We start from the raw sequence: 21,750 nt of genomic DNA, 5'->3' as shown, positions 1-21,750 counted from the left end.
TTCTATAGGGCGACGGCGGCGGGGCCCCGCCCCTTCAAGCGGTGCGTCACGGGCAGCGCGGGTTCGGATTGGGCGGCGAGGCGGCGCTCCGTAGGTTTCCACGAGTGGGACTGTGGGAGGTGCCAGCCCCGCACGCGGATATGCAAATGGCACCCTCCTCTTTCAAGGGAGAGCTCTGGTTGGTGGAGAGCGGCCGCGACCACACAGCTGGGAGGGGAAGGGGAGTGTGGGGGAGCGGTCGGGTTTGAGCCGGCGGGCTCGGTTTTCCAATCCCCCCTCGCCGCCCCGAAGTGCGGGGGCCCCCGCGTGGCGGTGAGACGGGTCGGGGCTGCGGGCGGGAAAGGGGTTTCCCTCAGACCGTCCCTGGCGGCCCCGGGGGCTCCGTGGCGCCGGGGCCGCCACTAGTGGAGACGGCGGGGGCACTGAGGTGACTGTGATGGGAGAGGGCACCTCTCCCTCGCCGCCCTGCTGGCGGGCAGCGCCCTTCCGCGGCCCCTTCCCGCCCCCGCCCGTGGCTGAGGTGATGCTGGCGGCCTTCAGGGAGGCCTCTCTCGGGCCGCCCAGCTGGAGCCCTGCGCTGCCGGCAGAGCCGGTCCTGCTGCCCGCGGCCCCGAGAGGCGACGTGAGGGAGCGTGGATGGGGCTTCCTCCATGTTTCTTTCCTTCCTCAGGGGGCAGCCCGGCGGGCAGATCGGAGCGTGAACTCCCCGCTGAGGGAGCTGGAGGTTTGGTGGAAGTGGCTGCCTAAGGACCCCCACGCCTGCACTGAAACAATTAAAAAGGGAAGGAGGCTTGAATCGATGGTATTTGGGGTCTCTCTCTGTTTGCTATGGCCAACGCGCCCAGCGCGGGGTGGGCGGCTGCGGACCCCCGGGTACTGGCCTTGGCTGCTCAGGTCACTGAGAGCAAAGAACAGGACATCCCCCTGCTGCTTCTCAAGTTAAAGGGTAATTAATACCGTTTCTAAAATAAAAGGATGAGGTAGTGAAGTATGGACAGTCCTTCTTCCATCTGCCTCCTTAAACAGAGGTTTTCCTGAGCATTTTTGGCAGGGCTGGAAGCTCTGTAAGGTTGATAATGCAGCCTTTCCTGAGAGCAAGGTTGAGTGGCATTTGGCTTGACAAGAGTAAGGAGGAAGAGCTGGGGAGCAAGTGGAGGGGAAGTCTTCTTCTTAGCTGCCACTGTGTTTGTTGGACTCATGCTGATGTGAGCAAGGATCTTACACTTGGTCAAATCACTTTCTCCGAGTGCTTTTGGGTAGAGAGCCAGAGTGGTCATCACTATTAAATTTTTAAGTTTTAACATAGATACGCAATCCTGAACTCCTGTGTGACTCCCCATGTATTTCCTTTTGCCACATAGCCTCTGCTCGTAGGAATGGTGGAAACAAGTTAGGTCCTGTTCTAAACTGGGATGTAATTATAAGGAAGCTGTATGTTTCACAGTGGTTGTGGTTTTATCTGGCCTAGAATACTCATACAAATGGGCTATATCCCAGGTAATGCATGTTTTAGAACTAAATGTGTAATGAGAAAATAGAAACCTAAGTTTAGAGTTTAGCTATCCTTCCCAATTATCATAAAATCTAACAAATGGATTGTAGCTGTAGAAGTGAAAAATGCTGAAAAAACATTTTATGCTGTTGTTAGCACTTTTAGAATTACCTTAATCCTGGCTCTGTGTACACACATTGCTCTTATGTTTTGGAAAAAGCAAAAAAAAAATCTTGTGCATCAGATTCTTGTGTTCCTCTCTGTCTCTCTCCTACTTTCTTCACACAGGAATTTTAAATAGTGCTTCCTTAGGATCTGAAGAATCAAAAAAAATTAAGCAAGATATATACGACTATGACCTTACTCAGTACTGCATGCTGGTCCTTAGACAAGATCACTCTCGACTGCGTGGAGGCTGGGCTACTGCTGCCCAGCTAGCAGAGATACTAAGGTAAAAAAGAAATTGCTAAAAAGTTTTCTTGTTTTCTTTCTGGCCTTTCATCTCGCTCTTTTTCTTTTCAAGCTGTAATACATTGGCTTCCATCCAGAACAAGGCTTGTTGTTCAGGAAAGGGCAGGGTTAAAGTGCAGGGAGCAGTCAAGAGCAGAGGGGTCAGGCATAGCCTAATTGGTCTTGTTTAATTCATTGGTATTGTGTTTCGTTGAGCTGGGTAAACTGTTTGGTGGGAACAGTTTTTGTGTTGGTCTTACATTTTTTTGTGAGCAGGAGTCATCAGTGTCACAGTTCTTACCTCATAATTGCTAATTTTGAATTGTAGTTATTTTTAAAAGTTTGTTTACGTAGATTTCATCCTGCAAAAATCTTTAGCCTGATTGACTCACAGCTTGGCTTAACTTTATTTAAATATCTACTTAATATACCCATTTTAAGTATAACATAGCAGAGGACACAGTTAATACAGACTAGATAGCTTGATGTAGTGATATTGTGAGAATGGCGTAATTAACTTTAATTCATAGCTAGTAAATAAGACAACTTTAAACTCAAATTCCCAGTGATCCAATCTCAGTTTTCAATGTCAGGAAAAATAATATGTTTTAAATTTTCCCCAAGTCGTACTTAATTTTGGTTTAATTAGGGAGCAAAATTCTAAGGCATGAAACAATTAGGCAACCTTCTCTTATTTATGCCATATCTGCAGTATGAATTTTTAATGCCAAGATTTTCACTAAGAGATACAAGATTTATCACCAGAGTTGTGGCATACTTAAACCATCCCCAAAAGCTATTCCAGTTTGCAGAGAAAACTGAAGCTTATTTTAGCTACAAAAATGTCCTTTTGTAACTAGATGAATCTCAGCTTCATGCCTAGAATTTGCTTTCCAAGGGCTTTGGGAAGCAAAGTTTTATGTGTGTGCATTCACAAAAAGCTAACAAAGCCTAGATAAGGTGTCAGAAAGCAAAATTCATAAAAAGTTAGGAAGACACTTTTGTTGCACTAATATCAGTGCAGAGTACAGAATTGAAAACCTTGTTAGTTGTAAAACATGCAGTTTCTTGTAAAAAGTCATCTAGAAATGGCCAACATGTTTGCAGTGAGTAAAATAAGAAAACTGAGATCTGAAGAACTGATTTCTAGCCCACATGTATTGCTCAGTGAGAGGAAAGTTGTAGACAGACTTGCTGAAGATTTTGTGGTAATATTTTTTTATACATATTTTCGTTGCCTGATGTGCACCCCATTCATCATCAGGCTTCCTTTATCAGGCTTTTGTGTACTTTTCTATTTTACCTTTCTTTTCTTTTTTTTTTTTTGTCGTCTTTGTGACCATCAGAGCCCTTTCCTAGCATGTGGAACAAGCCTGAACAGATCCTATGAAGCTAAAGGAGAAAGTGTCTTGTATATGTTTCGAACTAAGATGTTCTATAATAAGTAGTAATATACTTGCTGTCTCCAGCCTGGCAGTGATTCCTCTTCCTTTTGAGGCAGCTACCTTGGAGCCAGTCACAGCAGTTAACTGTTGTTCAGTGTTGAATTGTCCCATGCCAGTGAAGCATTTCTTCTCCGATGACGTGACATTCATTCAAAGCTGTTCAAACAGGCCCTCGACTATTGAGGTTGATTTTCTTTTTTCTTTTTCCATTTCAGTCATTGTTGTGTAGGACTAGAGGTGAAAGAAGATCCTGAGGAATTTCACAATAAATTTCTTCCTTCAGCCATAGACAACCTGCTGTTTTTGGGAAGACGCCTGCAAGCACGATTTATTCGAACAATCAAGGTATTTAAATTTCATAGTTGAAAGAGCAGAGAACTTCTGTAAACTTTCCAAGGTTATGTATTGTATAAGGATATTATTCTAGGGACACTATTATGACAATTTATTTTCCAGAAATGACAGAGTTCTTCTTATGTCTTGGAGCTCTGAAATAGAAATCTGTCGTTGTGGAGCGTTCAGTCCATTACATGCACAAAGCTAGTTTGTTATCATAGGTATTTTTAGAGAGTTTGGCTACTACTTTTCACAAGTTTTAAAAATGGGGGAAGGAATGCAATTAAGTGTAGGATAGAAGAATTAGAGCAGTATGATACGAAAAAAATGCCTAACAAAAGGCAGCATCCCAGTCACGGTAGTGTCTTTTTAACTTTGCATACGATTAGTTCAGTCTTTGTGACAGCTCTGTTCCCACTGCTTTATTCAGCTTTACAAAGAAGGTTTAGGAAGTCCTAAGACTTTAAATCAGATATGTTGAAGCTTGTTTTGCCATATAATTTCTGCCACAAAATTGGCAAAAAATTCCCAAAATGCTCACTGCTTCTAAATGTGCATGCTAGGAACCCCAAAGGCAGACTTTGTGGATTTCTAGATTTGAACACTTCCTCACATTGCTCTCTTTGCAGCAGAGAAGAAAGGTTTTGCCCTGCTAGGTTCTCTCATACTTTTGAAGCATCCTGTGTTCCAGAGTTAGAAGGAAAAAAAAAAAAAGAAAAAAAATTAAATAACCAACCTCATGTATTCTGCTAGCTTAATATCCCCATTTCCCCTCAGTATCTCATTTCTTGCCTCACTGGCTTCTTGCACTTAGTCAAAGGTTTCCTATGGAGTATTGTGCTGGGCACTGCAAACACAATCAATTTCAGAAAGTAGTAGCAGTACAGTAGCATGTTTTCTGTTAGTTCTTACTTGAAAAGAGCATTTAGTGCTTAAGAAGGAAGCTTCCTGAATGATATCCCGGGAAACTCGAGTCTTATCCATAATATGTAATTTCCCCCACACTTTCTTATTATGTCTCAGCATAAATGCTACTTGAGTCATGCTCGTGGGCAAAGATTTCTTTTGAATGCAAATGCAGTCTACATTATAATTAGTACTTTGGCTTTTAAACCTTGTGGTCTCAGAAGTGACTGGGCACCCAAACTTGATGCTTGCTCAGTGGAACTCTGGAAATCCCACTCTACAAGTGGAGATTTGTAGTTTATTCTGCCCTCATTTGCTTTTTGTACGAGTCTTTGAAGTCAAGGGAAGTACTGAAATAGCTTTCAGAAACTGTCGTTTTGCCAAAACACGGAACAGATAATATTACAGCTTAATTTACTACTGTGATTTTGCATCTCTCATTGTCAGTAAGAACTAAATAAAAAGTTTAACTCCCAGCTGACAGTCAGGGTTTCAGTGTGGATCCAGGAATAGGCTTTCCACAGTTTCATTTGAGGAGGCTCAATGAATGTGGGAGATATCAGGCCAAGTGCTTTATAACAACATTTCTCAGCAGTGCAGTACTATCAAAAGCTCCTTTGCTGTCCCACGTACCAAGATTTTAGATTTCCAGTGGCTCACACCTGGAATACAGACTCTAGACTGTGCAGGTGTATGTGCATTCACGTGTTAAAACCTGGATTCTTCCTGGTCATTCTTTCTAGTCTGGTGTTATCACAGACCAGCACATAACAAAGTCTGTTTGGCAACCTGATCAAACCTCAGCTTAATAGTGGTTTGATATTTGTTCCCACACTTGCAACTAGGAGATGCTTCTGAAGCCTCACCATGCCAGTTTTAGGAGCCTTTTCCATTTAAGCTGTCTCCTTTGCCACTTTTTACATGTTTTTTCCTGTGCTTTCATCTTAAATAATATATTTCCCACTTTGTGGATTAAATCTATGATGCATTTGTACTGAGCTATTATTTGTCGTCTTAGCCATCCTATGCTATCAAATATTTTTTAAGGAGAAAACAAAACTTTTCTCTCCCTGTTATGATATTTTCAGGAATGGATGCTTTCTTTAGTGTATTTAGATTTTCTTGATTGATCTCTGGCCTTGAAGGACTTGCAAGTTGTTTTTTTGACTGATTCCTACAGTTTCACCAACCTCATTTGGGAATTTGATGGAATTGTGGTCTCCAAATCCCTGAAGCATACAAACCTTTCCACTACATCAAGCTGAAGTCTTCAGTGAAGATGTGTACACATACTTTTACCTACTTCTCTTTTGTTTAGGATGAAGAAAAACAAGATTTTTTACATTGGTTCCAAACAGTAGCTGATGCCATCTGCTGGCTGTTCGGTGGGCACATTCAACTAGCAGCGTGTGGTAAGGGAAAAGTAAACCCAAAAAACACGTGAAAATTTATTTATGTCATGTACAGGTATCAAGAATCACTCTTAAGCTAATGTCCACCTAGTTTTCTGAATTGGAGTAGCTATTAATTCATTCTTTTAAACTAGTCCACTGAACAGAAACAGCAATATCTAAAACGGAAAAGATCCACTAAAGGGAAATACTAAAGTATTCCCCCTCTAGTTTTTCAGAGACAAACATTAAAAGTCTTTTCCTGTAATTTCCCTTTGTAATTCTATACCTTAAAAAACCCTACTGTTTTGTTTCATTTTCTGATAAGATACCATTGATCTTTTTACCTATGTGTGTTTAACATATGCGGAAATTTGACCAGGGTACATTGCCAACCCTGAAAAGTGGACTTGAAAACAGATTTCTGGAGTTGTTGCCATGCCAGGAAATTTTATAAATATCTAACAATGTTTACTATACACTTCTGACCAAAATAAGCTTTCAATTGAACCAATGTTAATCACACTCATTTTAAAAAGCAGAATTTGGTCTTGTTTCTAATATAGAACAAAAACTTAAGGATTGTAAGACGTGTAACTAAAAACACACATGGCCAGAAAAAAATGACTAAATATGTAGACAGTGATATACTGGAATAAAAAAGATTGTGCTTTAATGACATCAGTGGACTTGTATTAAGTAAACCTGGTGTAACGAACTGTCAAGGTTGAAGTCCTTATCTTTTGCAGATATTGTTGCCCCAGTGATAATTCCACTGTTGTAATAAGAAACTGGTACTAGTGTAACATAAAAGGTTTTTAAGCTTTTATTCCATTGCAACACCAGTGCCTGAGGGACATCCAAAGGCAGAAAAACAGGGCTTGACATGTTTTTTGGATGTTGAAGTAGTTTACTTATTCCAGTATGTTTCAGTGTAAAAATTATAAAAGAGGGAGTTTGTTCCAGACACAGTATCTGGTTTTACTTGCTATGGCTTATGTTCCATAATGAAGTTTATTTGTTTTATAGGTTTTTTAATTCTGTTGTTCTGTCTGTGATTTCTTGTTTGCTTGGTTTTTGTGGTGTTGTGGTTTTTTTTTTCAGTGCTGCAAAATGATCACTTCCTGCAGTTGTTAATAACAGATGATACTGAAACAGCAATTATAACAATGTCTATTCTACATAACATTTTGAGAGTCAATAGGTTAGTCGTTTTTAAATCATTGGTTTTTCTGAATTTAAAATTTAAAACTTAGTTCGTTATTGCTTGGTAAAATAGAACTTTTTCATATACAAGAATTGGTTGGTTGGTTTTCCTAGTATTGCTGTACAAACAGCAAAAAATACTTATTTGTCCTGTTGTTAAATTGAAGGAATGGGAATTGGTTGATTGAAACAGTAGTACTGCCTGGATCAGATTGATGATCCAGCTAGCTGAGGATGTTTGCTTGCTGAATTGCTGACAAATCTAAAAATAAGTCACTGTTACAAAGCTCACAGTTTGTAACTAACCTTTCAATTCTGTCCCCCCGCCCCCATACATTTTTTTAAGCTCTGTCTTGCTTCAGGTTGATGAAGAGACCCTTCACTCCATTTTCGATGAACTTGTTTATAAGCTTTCATCTACCACCAATCCTGTCATAGGAAATGCGGCTACAAAACTACTGTTGTTGGTGGCAAAATTTTGCAAGCAGCTTGTGAAGTTACTCACAGCTCGCTACAAAGGTTTGTAAACATGCATGGGATCTCTTATATTCACTGTAAAATACAAAGATGGAGGTTTCCCATCTTGGTTCAGTAACTATCCAATACAGATGGAAACTGCAGTGCTGTGTCGGTTTTTGTTGGTTGGTTGGTTGGGGTTTTTTTCTGTTCCTTTTCTTTGTAGTTTAAGGTGCCACACCTCTGTTTCTTAGATTTATTATCTTCTGTGTATTGAGTGAGGACTCTCAGAATCACCGAGTGGCTGGAGTTAGAAGGGACCTCTGGAGATCATCCAGTCCAACCCACCTGCCAAAGCAGGTTCACCCAGAGCAGATCTCACAGGAATGTGTCCAGGCGGGTTTTGAATGTCACCAGAGAAGGAGACTCCACAACTTCTCTGGGCAGCCTGTTCCAGGGCTCTGGCACCCTCAAAGTAAAGAAGTTTCTCCTCGTGTTTAGATGGAACCTCCTGTGCTTCATTCTGTGCCCATTGCCTCTCATGACTCTGCATATGGCAACTAGACGTTTAAAGCTGTTATTTGTCACTTCCAGCCTGATGGGCTTTACTTATTTCTGTGTGAGGTTCTGCACCTTTTTTCCTGTGCGGATTGGCTATTGAGAGATTCTAGTGCAGGGTGCCTGCACCACCACGGTAAGAGCCGTGTGTCAGACACCTGCCAGTGTGCTAAGGCTCACTAATCCAGAAGCATGAAAGTTTTACTTAAAGCCAACTTCTGACCCTGGCTGTTACAGATCTGCTTATCCGATAGGTGCTGTTCTCTTACTGAGGAGCTGACTGTCTTTTGATACCCAAGTGATTGGAATGAACTCTTTCCAAGAATTCATGAAATGAGTTTATCTTTTTGTCTTGATGCCTTTAGATGAGGAGGCTGAGTATGCATATAGATTTTATTATGAAAAATATGAAGGCAATGCTAATAAAAGCCAGCACTTGCATGGTGCTTTACATCCTTTTAGTACATTACAATGACTTTCTGATAAGACACTGAGAGTACATTGATAATTTAACTGCCAGTTATGTAGACACAATAGATAGCGACTTGGACATACAGAGTTACAACCACCGTATAATACTTCTCTGTGATGGCTGGAGCACCAGATATTCGTTGATAATATTCTATGCTGGAATTCAAAGATGACTGGTGTTCAGCTCCCAATCTACTGTTCCTTTGCACATAGAATCATGTTTGATTTTTTTGGCTTGAAAATTGTTAGTTTGAAATCCCAAAAAGAAAAATTCACCTGAGCAGTATCACATGCTGCTTCTCTCTCTCTCTCTCTCTCTTAGGATTAAAACAGCTTTTAAGTAAACAGTGGACTGGCAAAGGGTTTGACAGGGATCTCAGTCAACTCTTGGACGTGCTGTACTTGGAACAATCCAATGGAAAAGGAGAAATGCAGGTGCCAAAGTTTAATGAAACTTGTGTATGTGAAATCCTAGTTACATGTGATTTATATGTGTTTAGAATGGATTTACTCTATCACTTTGATGCTTTTCAGAGCCTGTGTTATTTTTTTCAGTATAATAATAGATTTTTGAATTTCCTATTTTTTTTTCTCTCCATCATTTTTGAAGACATCAAGAAATTGTCCAATGGTTAAGATATGAGACTGTGACATGGGAGATTGACTTTCTGTTGCAGATTCACCGTAGATTTTTATACAACCATAGGGGAAAAGAATTAATTTAGTTTTGCTAACTATAAACCAAAAATAACTGTATCTGCTTTTCTCACATCAGTGTCACAGATTTAGAGCTCTGAATTCCAAGCAGCATTCACATAGAAGAATTAAGTCTTATAGCAAAAATGTTTGGTAAGAACACCTTCTGGGCTGTGTTCCAAATAAAAGGAATGATGTGTGTTTTATGAACTGCATGCCAGAATTTTAATGCAGGTTTTTCAGAGAAAATACTTGAAAGGAAATCAGAGCTGTGTTTCTAGAGACTTGCTTTCATCTTCAACAGAGCAGAGTGCTTTGTGTTGTAGGGTTTTTTCCTAAAAATAAATTCCATTTAAGAATGGAATTGAATTTTTTTTTCAGATTTGTTGCCTTTCAGTGAATTCTGATCATACTGCAAGTGTAACATTTTTCCTGCTGCTAATTCTCCGAACTTGACTTTCTGTCCTCTCTAGTGCAGGTATTTTGATTGAACCACCATTTGAAATATCAAGTGCTTCAGGTGTTTTAAATACAAATTTCTAACATTGATCAATACAGCTAATATATATTTTATAATTGTGCTGTACATTCATTTTTTTTTACCATAGCATCGATCCAGATTATCTGATTAGCTGCCTTTGGAGCAATTACAGGCTTCATGATAATAACTGTCTTATACGACCTTAAATTCCCCAAGCTGTTACAAATACTGAATTTTGATGCATTTGAAAACCAATGTTTATTGGCCAAATGTTGGGATTGTTCCAAATACGCAGCAGTAATAAAGTGGGTTTATATGCAGAGAAAATCCACTACCAACTGCTTTATTGATTTCAGAGGCAGCATCAAGCAGCTTGTATAATCCAGGCTACGTGGAGGGGATTTCAGACAAGGAAAAGGCTGAAAAAACTACCCCAAGCAGTGACCACTTTACAGAGAAGCTTCAGGTAAACAGTTTGGCTTTGTAAAAAGCACTACAGAGGATAATCTAGTAAGAAGATTTGGGTTTTTTTGGTTTGTTTTTTCTCGGGTCACAGAGTGACAGGGAAAATTTAAGTCATCTAATCCTACCTCCTGCTTGAAGTAGGGCCAGCCTCAAACTGCGATCCAGCTGCTTGGGGCTGTATCCACTTCTGGAGGTCCCTAAGGATGAAGATCCCACCATCTCACTTGGTTCCTGTCCTGGTGCTGCATGATTCACCTTGTGAAGAATTCTTCTGTTACAGCCAGTGGAAATTTCCTTGTTGTAGCTCTTCACTGCCTCTTGTCTTTTTTCTGTGCACCTCTAAGAGTCTACCTCTGTCTTCCCTCCCTTCAGCCTACACAAACCCATCTCTGCCTCTGTATGTCACACATTCCGTAGCCCTAATTGTCCCATTCTGAACAGTCACTATCCCTTCAGTTTGTCAACAACTCTCTTCTACTGGGGGGCCCAGTAAAGTGTGGCAAATATTCCAGGTGTGTCCTCAAGAGTTCTGAGTAAAGCAAAATAATAATCTTCCTTGACCTGCTGCCTCTGCTTGTGCTCGTGCAGCCCACTACACAACTAGCCTTTGTTACCACAAGGGCACACTACTACCTCATGTCCAGCTTGTCACCCACCAGGAATCCCAGGTCCTTTCCATTGGAGCTGCTGTCCAGGGAGTCACTACCCAACCTGTCCTGGTTCATGAGGTTGTTTTGTGCCAGGTGTAGAACTTCCTATTTGAACTTTATGTGGTTTCTGTTAACACATTTTCTGTGTTTGTGGAGGTTCCTCTGAGTGTCAGCCCTGCCCTGCATGGGAGACTGTGATGGCAGCCTTGCTAAAGTCAAGGAAAATGACATCCACTGCTCTCCCCTTGTCCCCAGAGCCAGTCATCTCATCGCAAAACGTAGTCAGGCTGGTCAAATATGATTTGTCTGTGATAAATCTATGCTGGCTATTCCCATTCAGTTCCTGGCCTTCCTGGAAATAGCTTTCCTGAGGATTTGTTCCCATATCCCAGGGCATAAGTTTGGGCTGACCAAGCATTCTTTCATCTTGAAGATGCCTTGTTCCAGTCAGCTGTTATTTTGAAACATGAAGGTAATGTAATGCCAATATGAGCTGTTTCGCTACAGATTCTTTTAGCAGAAACATCCAAACAATGTGCTTTTCCAGCAGTACCTAACTGCTACTTCTGGTGCCAAAAGCTCCAACTGTCCCTTTCTCAGCTGCCAAACTTCTCCATGAAAAAACTTACTTCTATGATGCTTTTATATGTTTTCAGTGTAAAAATTTATGGCATATGGAAAACTGAAAGTGTGGTACACTAAATAGCTCTAGAAGATGATGTACTGGTGGTAGAACAGTTAACTGGTTCAGAGTTAACTCGGCACAAAATTCCACCATAAGCTGAATGTGGAGCTGTCCTGGAGTTTCCGATCTGCCATGCCAGGGTGCTACAGAAACCAAGGACCACAGTGCCTGCTCAGTGTAGTGCTTGCAAGACCTTGTTCTTCATTAATATTTGAAATCATTGACTCTCAGAAGTGGAGTTACCTCAATGACCTAGAAATAGTATCCACTGACTTGGAGCACCACAGACAAATGAAGCTGTGTAAATAATGCTTGTCTTATTTGAAGAAGGTTTTCATCAGTAATGTTAACACGTGTTAGGCCAACTCTTTTGAGAAATTTAGTGTGTATTTAACATAGGTTAAGGGATCTAAATCAAGTTCGGACTCCACAGCAGGTTTTTTCAACCTTTTTTTTGCACACTTTGAGCACTACTGTGTCAAAACCAGATCTTATAAATCAATTAGTCAAATCATATTGCATTATTATCAAGGTGTTAGAAAGCACAGTTAAGATTTGTTATCTAGACTGGCGTTAAGAAGATACTGGACTATCTAGGGTGTAATCTTTAAAGTTTGGAAGATTTGCAGGGGCAATGTATGTCTATTGAGGGTCACCAGGCACTCCAGCTTTTGTGCTGAAACACCAAGAATGACATCCCGATCACTCCTTTTTACTTCACCGTACACTTTGAGCAAATATTCCTTCCCTGATCAGGTGCCTTGCAAGCCAAAACCATAGCCCAGAAAACTTGGGTGATGGGCTAAGACATAACATGGTGAAGCAGAAGGGAAAGGGTGACGAGGCTATCGGCAATCAACAAGCTATTTGACTTTCTTGTGTCATATTTTCAGTATTGTAAGAGTTAGTGCACTCCTCTTAAGTAGTTCTTGAGTCGTTTAAATAGACTTTTGAATGTTTGTTTAATATTGAGAGTAATGGAAATGTATTAATATTCTCACAGTTGTTTGTTCATGGCTCAGTCGCAAGGTACTGAGTACAATATAGTGACTGTACAGCTCCAGTGTTGGTTTATTTCTGTGTAGGTCAAAGCTGCAGTTAGTGTTACTCTGAACAATAATGTTTGGAATACTGTAAGCATGACTTTAGCAAAACTTTCAAGAGGACGTTTGAATTTTTAGCAGTCAGGGTTTGGTTATATTCACAGATTTATTTTAGAACAAGTGTGGTTAAATACTGCTGAGGTTGAAACTCCAAACTTGGCTCACCTGCAGCTCCAGAAGAAAATCTTAAACTCTGCAAGTCATAAACTTCTGAAACTTTGTGGTTTCAGAAATGTCGCCTTGGTGAATATTGTTCACTATTACATAGCTAATTGTAGAACTGTTAAAATGACAATAATTTGTATTATTCAGACAGGTTTATCTGCGCCATGAACTGCTGAAGGAAGCTTGGATCTTACTCTGTGTGTATTTTGCTTCTATTCAAAGGCATTTCCCCGTCACAGTGTGGTCTTGTACAAACAAATGTGTCTTGTCATTAGGAGGAACAGAGAATGAAGAAGAACATGTGTTTTGCAGACTACATGGGGAAAGGATCAGTACCAAAGAAACATTTAAATATCTGACAGACACTATTCATAGTTTCACAGATGCACATCTGAGAAGTTCATGAAACATTCTTGTAGTTTTCTACCTAGTGGAGCTGATAAAAATTTATAAGGAAAATTATTAATAGTTATACCAAGAAAATGTCATGAGAAGTCCTGTTTGATCCTGTGACATCGTTCCACTTAGAAGTATAATTTGTGCTGCCTGGATTAAAAATGTGAAGATTTACAGCTCTAATTTGCAGAAATGTGTGGGCTGAAAACCTCTAGTTTCCTTCAGACTGTTCTGATGTAATCATATATATCATGATCTGTCCCTGTAGGTAAATGTGTGGGCACGCTTCAAGTCTGCATTACTGTCATAAAAGGATTATTGTCTCTCAGATCGTGGTGGAGGCTCTTTTATCACTTAGGACCAGATCTTTAAATCCAGAGCATCTCTCCCACAAAATAGCTTCCATCCCGTCTTTCTCCACACAGCTATGGAGACTGAGAAGAAAGTATGGTTGGTGCAAAAATTGCAACTCAGTTTGTGGGAAACGCATAAATAATAGTACTGTGAGTCTACAGGTATGTGACATGCAGCAATACCAAAATTTCTGGGCATTAGTTCTAGTCTACAGCCTTTTTTCTCCTTTCTGGCACCCCATACACCTGTGCTCTGTCCTTTTGTTCTCTTTCCTAGTGCTTAAGGTGCTTCTTTCATTGTCCCTGGAAAAGTGCTAGAGGAGAGCAGAACTTGGGGCTGTGGGCCCAGTGAGGGTGCTCGGGTCCTGAGTGGGCAAATGACTTTGCTGCAATAGGAGGAGTCGCATCATTACCTCGCTGTGAGGTGAACTCATGAAGTCTCAAGTGTTAAGCCGCTAATGAGGTCAGGTTCACTCGGATGCAAAGTAGTAGTGAAGGGAAGGGGAGTCCCTACTCACAGCTCCTTGTGCTTCACTGAGGCCATATCCAGGTGGTCTCAGTAATTATTACTATTGATACATCAGTATATTTAGTATAAATATATTAGTTTCTATATTAATATGTTAGTGTATGTATAATTGGTATACAGGCTAATATAAGCTTAAACATTCCAGGGCCAGTTACAGAGTTTTCAGTTGTCTCTTCTGTGAAATGCCTGCTGGGACTTTTCCAATGCCAAGCACAGTGGGGCAACATCCTAACCTCAAATTACAACAACGAGTACAGATCAGAAAGAATTTGCAAGAAAATTCTTTCCTAGTTGTTCTGTTAACAAAGTTGATGGCGAAAATGTGTCAGTCTGTATTTCCTGGAGAAAAAATTCCCTCCAAATTTAAGAAGTGTGCCTTAACAACCAACATTCTGATCTACTCTTGCAGTTGGTACAAAAATAATCGTATGTATTACAGAAAGCATGTGGCATGCATGCTGATGGATGCACTGGAAAAGGTGCATACTGGAGCAGATGGGTAATGTTGCTTTATCTCTTCCTTAGACAATAGAATCAAAATTGTTGTTCTAGTTCTGCTAGCTGTGAATGTCCCACATGGAGCATCATTCCCTTCAGGGTCCTTAGAACTTCATCCTAAGTAAAAATACCTCCTTTGATTTGATACCATATTGAGTGACTGACTTGGAATTTTTTGTGGCTGTAGATAGTGTGGTATTTTGTTAGCTTGCAGGTGATTTCTCGTTGCTTGGTGTGGTCTTGCAGCCAACAGCAGGGATGGCAGATGGTTTTGTGGATTTCTTCCCTTGATGCTGGACCATTTAACACAGAGAGAAGGAGAGATGCTTTTAAGAAATGTGCAACTTAAGCTAATTGTTAATGTATTTGTGTATTGCAGAGCTAAACGGGAACAGGAGCTGCAGCATTTAAAAAAGCAGAAGGAAGATGAGACTCTAAAACTGCAAATGCAACTTCAGAGACAGAGGGCCATGAGACTCTTCCATGAACGACAGCTGGCCGTACTGGAAATGATCCATGCCAGTATGATTTATATTAAACTATATCAGAAGGTTAAACTGTCTGGGTCTCCTTAAGAACACTTTCTCCAAATATATTGCCTAATCTTGCACATCTCTTTGTGCTGCAGTCTTACAGTCTCTTCTCCTGACTCAATTATCTGACAAAGAACCTGCTAATTGTGCAAGGGCTCACTAACTGCTGATAGAGATCTGCTGCCTTCAAAATGGCACAGGAGAAAGGGAGACCCAGTTCTCTTGTGTTACAAAGCTCTTTTGCAGCTACAGTTCTCTGAGACATGGCCCACAGCTAGTGGACCTTGGATGAAGAGGGGTTTTTAACTGATAGCACCCAAGCTTTTTTTTTTTTGTACTATCTAGTTTGAGGATTAAAAATGCAAATTGTTAAGAGACCCCAACCCACAGTCTTGTAACTGGATTTTTGTTACATTCGTAGGTCAGGTAAATAAGTACATGGAGGAGATGGAGGGGAAATCAGCATTAACTATCCAGAGATTCTGGCGAGGATATAGAGCAAGAAGAAATTTTCATCAACAGAGACAATCTCTTAAGGAGTATAAAGCGGCTGTTGTCATTCAGAGAGCAGTAAGTATATATGCTTTGTTCTAACATTAGGTAGGACTAAGCAGATTATTGCAATGCCTCAAAAAGCTCTGTTTGTTTTCTTACTGTCAATGTAGCCATAATTTATTTTAAAAGTTATTCAGAGGATGATAGTGTAGAGCCACAGTTGCTTAGATGGGCTAAACCTTGCACAGGGTACAAAGCTGATAGAGTCTTGTAACTAAAATCTATGAGCTGCCACTTTGCAACCTAAGGTTGGAATTTCACCACACTGCAGATGAGTCACTAATTTAGTATCAGTGTTCTTACTATTTAGTATTTGTGCTGACCATTGTATGTTGTCTTGTTAGCATCATAGCTAAATTTATGCTTTAACAGATGCAGTACTGAAACATTTTCCTTTCACTGATTGATTACAAACAAAGCAAGAAGACCAACTTCCTGTCTGTAATTGTAATTTTCGCGTATGTTCTTTACAAAGGCTTGTAAATTCTTGGAAAAACAGAGAAGGAGGAGACCTCTCTCTCCTTGGAAAGATCCCAAGGGACTGACTGATGAGCAGAGACTGGCTTTGCAGCAGAAGGTGGATGACTACATCAAGTTGCATCCGGTCTGTTTCTTAGTCATTTCATAATTCGCATTAATGATGCAACATAAAATACTGTAAGGATGAAATGTATCCAGCTTCATAAATTCTGATCAAGATAATCCGTGTGAGGTATGCATATATTAACCCTGCTTGTTTGGAGCAAGATACTAGGATATTGGGGATTTTAACCATTAATCTAATAAAGAAGGTCAAAGCAAACTGTAATTGGAAAATTTATATGCTTGGTGGCTAGTTTTGGAGAGAGCTGCAGAGGAAGCAAAATTATTAAGTTAACAATTAAGAGCAGCATTTGCATTCCTTGTTTAGACATTATTCTGCCCCTAAAAGATTTAAAATACCCAGCCCCTAATGGAAATAAACTGTAATTTTTCCTCCAGGCTTCCCAAATGTCAGAAGACATGAGTAAGGAATTGCATGTGCAGGCCCAGGAAAAGCTGGCACAGTTCCTGTTGAGGAGCAGACTCGATCAGAGAGCAGCGCAGCGGAGAGAGACGTTACTGGCTCAGGTCAACACCGATGTGGAGCTGCTAATGAGTACGTGACTGCTCTGGTTTAAGTTTTTATTACCATTTGGATTAAAATAATTTCAAGAGAAAATTAGAGGCAACAGTGATAAAGCCTCATTTCAAAAATGAAATATCTTTCTTCCTTTGCTACATGCCTTATTTTGAGATTCAGGCATTATTAGAGATTATCCAGGTGTTGGTATAGGTTAAGTATAGACACCTGCTTTTCAAGGAGCAGCTTATTCTTCTGCTAGAAGTCTCTCTCTGATATGTTCACAAAAAAAGCAGTGGCCCTGTAAAAGGCTTTAAAATTTCTAAGAAGGGGATTTCACTCAACCTCTTCCTCTATATTTGTTTTGCTTTGTTCTGTTTTCTTGTGTTGTAAGTAAGCTGCTGGTTGAAGAGCTCTCACCTGTCATTTTCTCTGTCCTGGCTTTATTTGAAACAGAATTCAGTGTTGTGCTATCTTACTTCCAGACAAGTAGCCTGGAGTGAAAGAGCAAGAATAGCAAACTGCAGCCACCAGAGAGCACCCAAGCAGGACAAAATTCAGCAAGTTACTGAATTCCATTCCTTAGTGTGTCACGTGTTGTGTCACTGCAGCTCATCGCTCTCTGACCAGGCAAATCAGCAACAGACTCTTACGCTGTGCTGGGTCCCCCAGGCATGGAATACGCAGAGCTGCTGTGCCAGAGTGGTGGAAATACTTAAAGTGATGTCACCCTGCAGCAGGGGTGCTGATCCAGCAGTGGCAACCAGGAGATCTTCTTCCTGTTAGGACACAGTTTCACAAAAAGTAATTTGGATGAATGCCACCACTGCACCTGAATGAAGTAGTCCTGCTTTCCCCTCTTCTTCTCTCCCACCCCCTGTTATATATTTATTTTTTCAGATTAGCCTTAATTTGGATTGCTTCTCCAATCAGGTTTATCATGCAGCCATAAAATTGTAATGCCAGCATGTGGAAAGGAGTAACCTGGGACAGTGGGAAGTGGGAGGGTGGTGCTCCTTCTTTTTTAGTTTGAAATATTTGTAAAACAGCAGCATAAGAAACAAAACACAGAAAACTCTTCTCCTTGTTTTTACAGATGCTCCAGGGTTAGCAGAGGCCACAGAAAAAGATCTTGATGTCTTTATGAGTCGATCAATCCCTGTAGCTACCAAGGCAAGACAATCCCACAACACTATGCTGAAATACACTCGCTGGCCATGGTGGAAGAAGCTTGGAGATGAATTTGTGGAGGATGATGTCATTCCTGATGATGCCCTAAATGCAGAACTGGGAACTCTATTTATTGGTGGAAAGAAATCCTTTTAGGTAACAGGCAGAAGAATTTCTTACTCAACCAGACTCATACCTGGCACTACGCATTCACTTGGGTGTGTTCTTAAGGAAGGAAAACACTTGAATTGTAAGACAAAGCACTGAAAAAGACCAAAGCCTTATTTTAGTGCATTTTATTCATTAAGAATGTCTTCCTGTACATCGACAGTTAGATCCTACTGATTGTGCTGTTGCAAATAGGATTTAAATGCTGCAGTGGTAAATGAGGATATTTTGTAATTTGTATTACTTTAAAAGTACGTTCATAACCTTTGGCTTTTTGATTCTTATTCACACTTGGATGCGTGAAGAATCACACCATTGTAAAAGCCTGGGCTTTTATAGCAAAACATTTTATCAGGTGATGTGCTTTGGGATAGAGGTGGGTTCAGAACAAACCAAGACATCAAGAAGTAGTCAGGCAAGCACTAGGCAGGCTGGGTGCTTACGGCAGAGTAGAACGGCTCACTCCAGACAGCACAAACAAGCTTGGCCTGCGGAACCTCCACCAGCCTCTTCATAGCAGCAAGGGAAAAAGCAAGGGGAGGAAAAAAAAAGCCAATATTCTTGGATTGTATGTGTTTTCCTTTAAAAGCACACAGTTCTTTCCACAGCCAGGGCAGTGCAGTGTAACGTGGGCACAGTCCAAACTGTTATATGGGATTGGAGCCTCAATGTGACCATCTGGACCTTCAGCTCTGTCTTCTTAAACCATGCAGATGCTGTTTAATCCAGAAAGGTCTCCAGCACAGGACCTCTGCAGTCACTGTGACCCGGTACACAGTAAAAACCTACAGTCAAGTGCCGAAAGCTGCTGCTTACCGATGTGCCCAGAAAGCAAGAACTCAAGACTGCAGCTAGTGCTGTACGCACCTGCGCAATTTTTTAGGTTAGAGGCCCAGGGAGTCTTAAGAATTAGATCTTACCTCACTGCACAGGAAGAAAAAAGCACAGTGATTTCTGCCAATTGTATGTGGGCAGCAATACTGGTTCAGCATGTTTGTTTTACATTCTCTCTAGAAGGTTTTGAGTTTTAATTTTAGTGGAGATGAATGGAAAACAAATAAATACAAATAGTGGGCAGAAGCCCAAGCCCATTCAGATGCAGCTGATACACTGAAATTAATAACTGGACAGCTGCCAAGAGGAAGAGCTGTGCTCTAGGTTAGTTTTTTTTAACAGAGCTGTGATTTGGAAGGCATTGAATTGGCTCTCAGTTCCTTTCTTGGAGAGTTAACTGGTGGAACAATCCATTAAGTATTTGCCAGGGCACTTGCATGTGTCTGTTGAGTTACATGTTGTTCTGCACAGCCCTGCTGTTAGTTTTAGCCTGAGCCCATAGCAAGGCAGGTGCCCTACGACCACCAGAGGGGAAGGGCTGGGGGACAGTCACCAAATGCTACAGGGGATGGAAGTGACACCCCAGCAGCTGCCAGGCTCTGGCACTGGAAAACGCCCAGCCTCTCTGGATGAGCTGCAGCAAACCAGCTGTTCCCTCACAAATACATGAGTCCTCTGTGCACAGTGTAGTCCCCTCTGCCATGCAGCCGCTGACCCAAACTATTTTGAGACAGCAGCCTCTGATGTTATGTTTATTCCTAATCACCTTCATTATGCTTTTTAGCACAGGAGGACGTTAACAAAGGTGCTTTGCTTAATGTATGTGATGTAAAGAGATGAGCCCCCTGGCCAGTGTTAAATACCAAGTGAATTATAGAGCCCTCTTACCAAAAATCCATTTATTGTGATGGTAATGGCCTCTGCCACTCACTGCCGTTTGAGTGGATAATGAACTCCCCCTTTGGAACATGCAATTTGCTGTATAATGGGTTTTTTAAGTGAACAGAGAGCCTGGTGGAAGGTGCAGTCTTGCTGGAGGAATTCAAGTTGCTGGACCATTTATTACCAGCCCAGCAGTGCAAATTCCCCTGCCCCACCACTGCCCTGATAAATAAAAATACCTTTTCTTACTTTGTGCTTGTCACCAGGAGATCTCAGTCATCTCCATTTTAAGACCAGGGGAACCAAGGCACAAGAGCCATGAGGGAACATGCCAATGGCCATATATAACCATATAACTTGTCACTTGTTCCCATTGCTGTCCCAGGCAGAGAAGAGCCACTGCAGCATGCTGGGGTGGAGCTGGGAGATGCTCTTGGATGCCAGTCACTGTGGCCAGTTTGGAGCCTGGTGCCCAGCAGAAGAGATCCCCGATCTCCCCTGCTGCCGCCCTTTGCTCATGGATGGGAGGGATGTGGCAAAGCTTGGCTCATCCTCTTTTCAGGTCCTCTTGCACCACTTGCAGGACATGTTGCTGATGATTTATTTCACTGCAGCTCCTGGAATAAAATATTCCTGCTTGAGTAATGGGAACACAGCTGAGGAGAAGCCACTTCCATCCAGCCTGCTACCAGGTGAACAGTCCTGTCTGGGTTATACCATCACCCAGAAGTGGACTGTAGGAGAGGCCGTTAGCTGAGATGGGTCCAGTCCTGCTCCCACGTGTCTGATTGACAGAGATCACAGGCATGCCCAGAAAGCTGGGAGCTGTTACTGTGGCATAAATGTGATGCACAGGTAGTCCAGCCAGGAAGGAAAAAGGGGTAGAATTTGGTCGGGCCCAGCAGGTCTGGGCTGTGTTGCTCTGGATGGTGAGCAGTCTGCCCTGGCAGCCTGGAGACAGACCCTGCTCTCAGTAAGGGAAGCATAGGGGTGCTGTCCGCACTGGTGGAGTGACAAACCTGGGGGACACTCGGTGATGTGAGGAGGGGCAGAGGTGAAGCCAGAGCTGCAAGGTTGTTAAATATTGATGCAGTCTAAGCTGGCCTGTGGGGGCGATTTAGCTGAATTGCACGTTTCTGTTGCTGTGATAAATTGGACCAATTTGTCATGTGGGTTTGTTTCTTCCTTAAGTAAAGCTATACAGAAGCATTATTGCTACAGTTTCAGCAGCAGCAAACAACCTGGAAAACAAAATCCTCTGATGGATATGGATAAAAAAGAAAGGACAGTGACTGTTCTCCTGCTGAAGATGCCATCAGAGTCATGGAGCGGGAAGAAGGCAGCAAAAGGAACAAAAAAATATAAACCAAACCTCAGCCCTTTCAGAACCGGAGTCAAAGCAGTGTCCTCTGCTGACTCCTGCAATTGAGGAAAATTCCTCTTTATGCAGACAGATTTTTTTTTTTTTTTGGCTTTAGATGTAACTGGACTCTGCAAACAACAGGATGCTCATCTCCAGCAGAGACACAGGCATGCGCTTGAGACTACGCTGCTAAGTCCAAGGGCATCTCCTGGCCTTTCAGACTGGCTGTAACTGGAGGTCTGAGCTGAAGACTCGAGGTAACCCCGATGCTATTTCACCTCTCACCTCCAAGTCTTGCACTGCTGATTTCCATGGGAGCAGAATCTGGTACAAACATCTGCTGTCCACTGCAGAGTATCACGCACATCAAGGACAAGGAGAAATGAAAGCTTTCTCCAAGTAGCGGAATCG

The 21,750-nt window shown here is 41.6% G+C and overlaps 1 protein-coding gene across 3 annotated transcripts; it reads left to right on the top strand.

Moving 5' to 3' along the window:
- Positions 1-225: 225 nt before the first annotated feature.
- Positions 226-21,507, top strand: IQCB1 (IQ motif containing B1). 3 transcript variants are annotated; one of them, XM_065637858.1, is made up of 15 exons: positions 226-312; positions 671-946; positions 1,781-1,943; positions 3,603-3,732; positions 5,948-6,041; positions 7,125-7,224; positions 7,573-7,745; positions 9,034-9,170; positions 10,245-10,354; positions 15,112-15,254; positions 15,687-15,835; positions 16,296-16,424; positions 16,802-16,958; positions 18,019-18,248; positions 21,455-21,507. In XM_065637858.1, the coding sequence occupies exons 2-14, from the start codon at positions 829-831 to the stop codon at positions 18,246-18,248; spliced, it is 1,833 nt and encodes a 610-aa protein (XP_065493930.1). In that variant the 5' UTR covers positions 226-312; positions 671-828; the 3' UTR covers positions 21,455-21,507. The 3 variants fall into 3 exon arrangements, with proteins under 3 accessions (XP_065493930.1, XP_065493933.1, XP_065493931.1); XM_065637861.1 differs by lacking the exon at positions 21,455-21,507 and having other exon boundaries at positions 671-802; positions 18,019-18,463; XM_065637859.1 differs by lacking the exon at positions 21,455-21,507 and having other exon boundaries at positions 9,034-9,146; positions 18,019-18,463.
- The last annotated feature ends 243 nt before the right edge of the window (positions 21,508-21,750 follow it).

The sequence above is a fragment of the Caloenas nicobarica genome, chromosome 6 (assembly GCF_036013445.1).
Source record: "Caloenas nicobarica isolate bCalNic1 chromosome 6, bCalNic1.hap1, whole genome shotgun sequence".
Classification (NCBI taxonomy): Eukaryota; Metazoa; Chordata; class Aves; order Columbiformes; family Columbidae; genus Caloenas; species Caloenas nicobarica.
The sequence above is the reverse complement of the archived record's forward strand: the minus strand, read 5'-3'. Positions and strand labels throughout refer to the sequence as shown.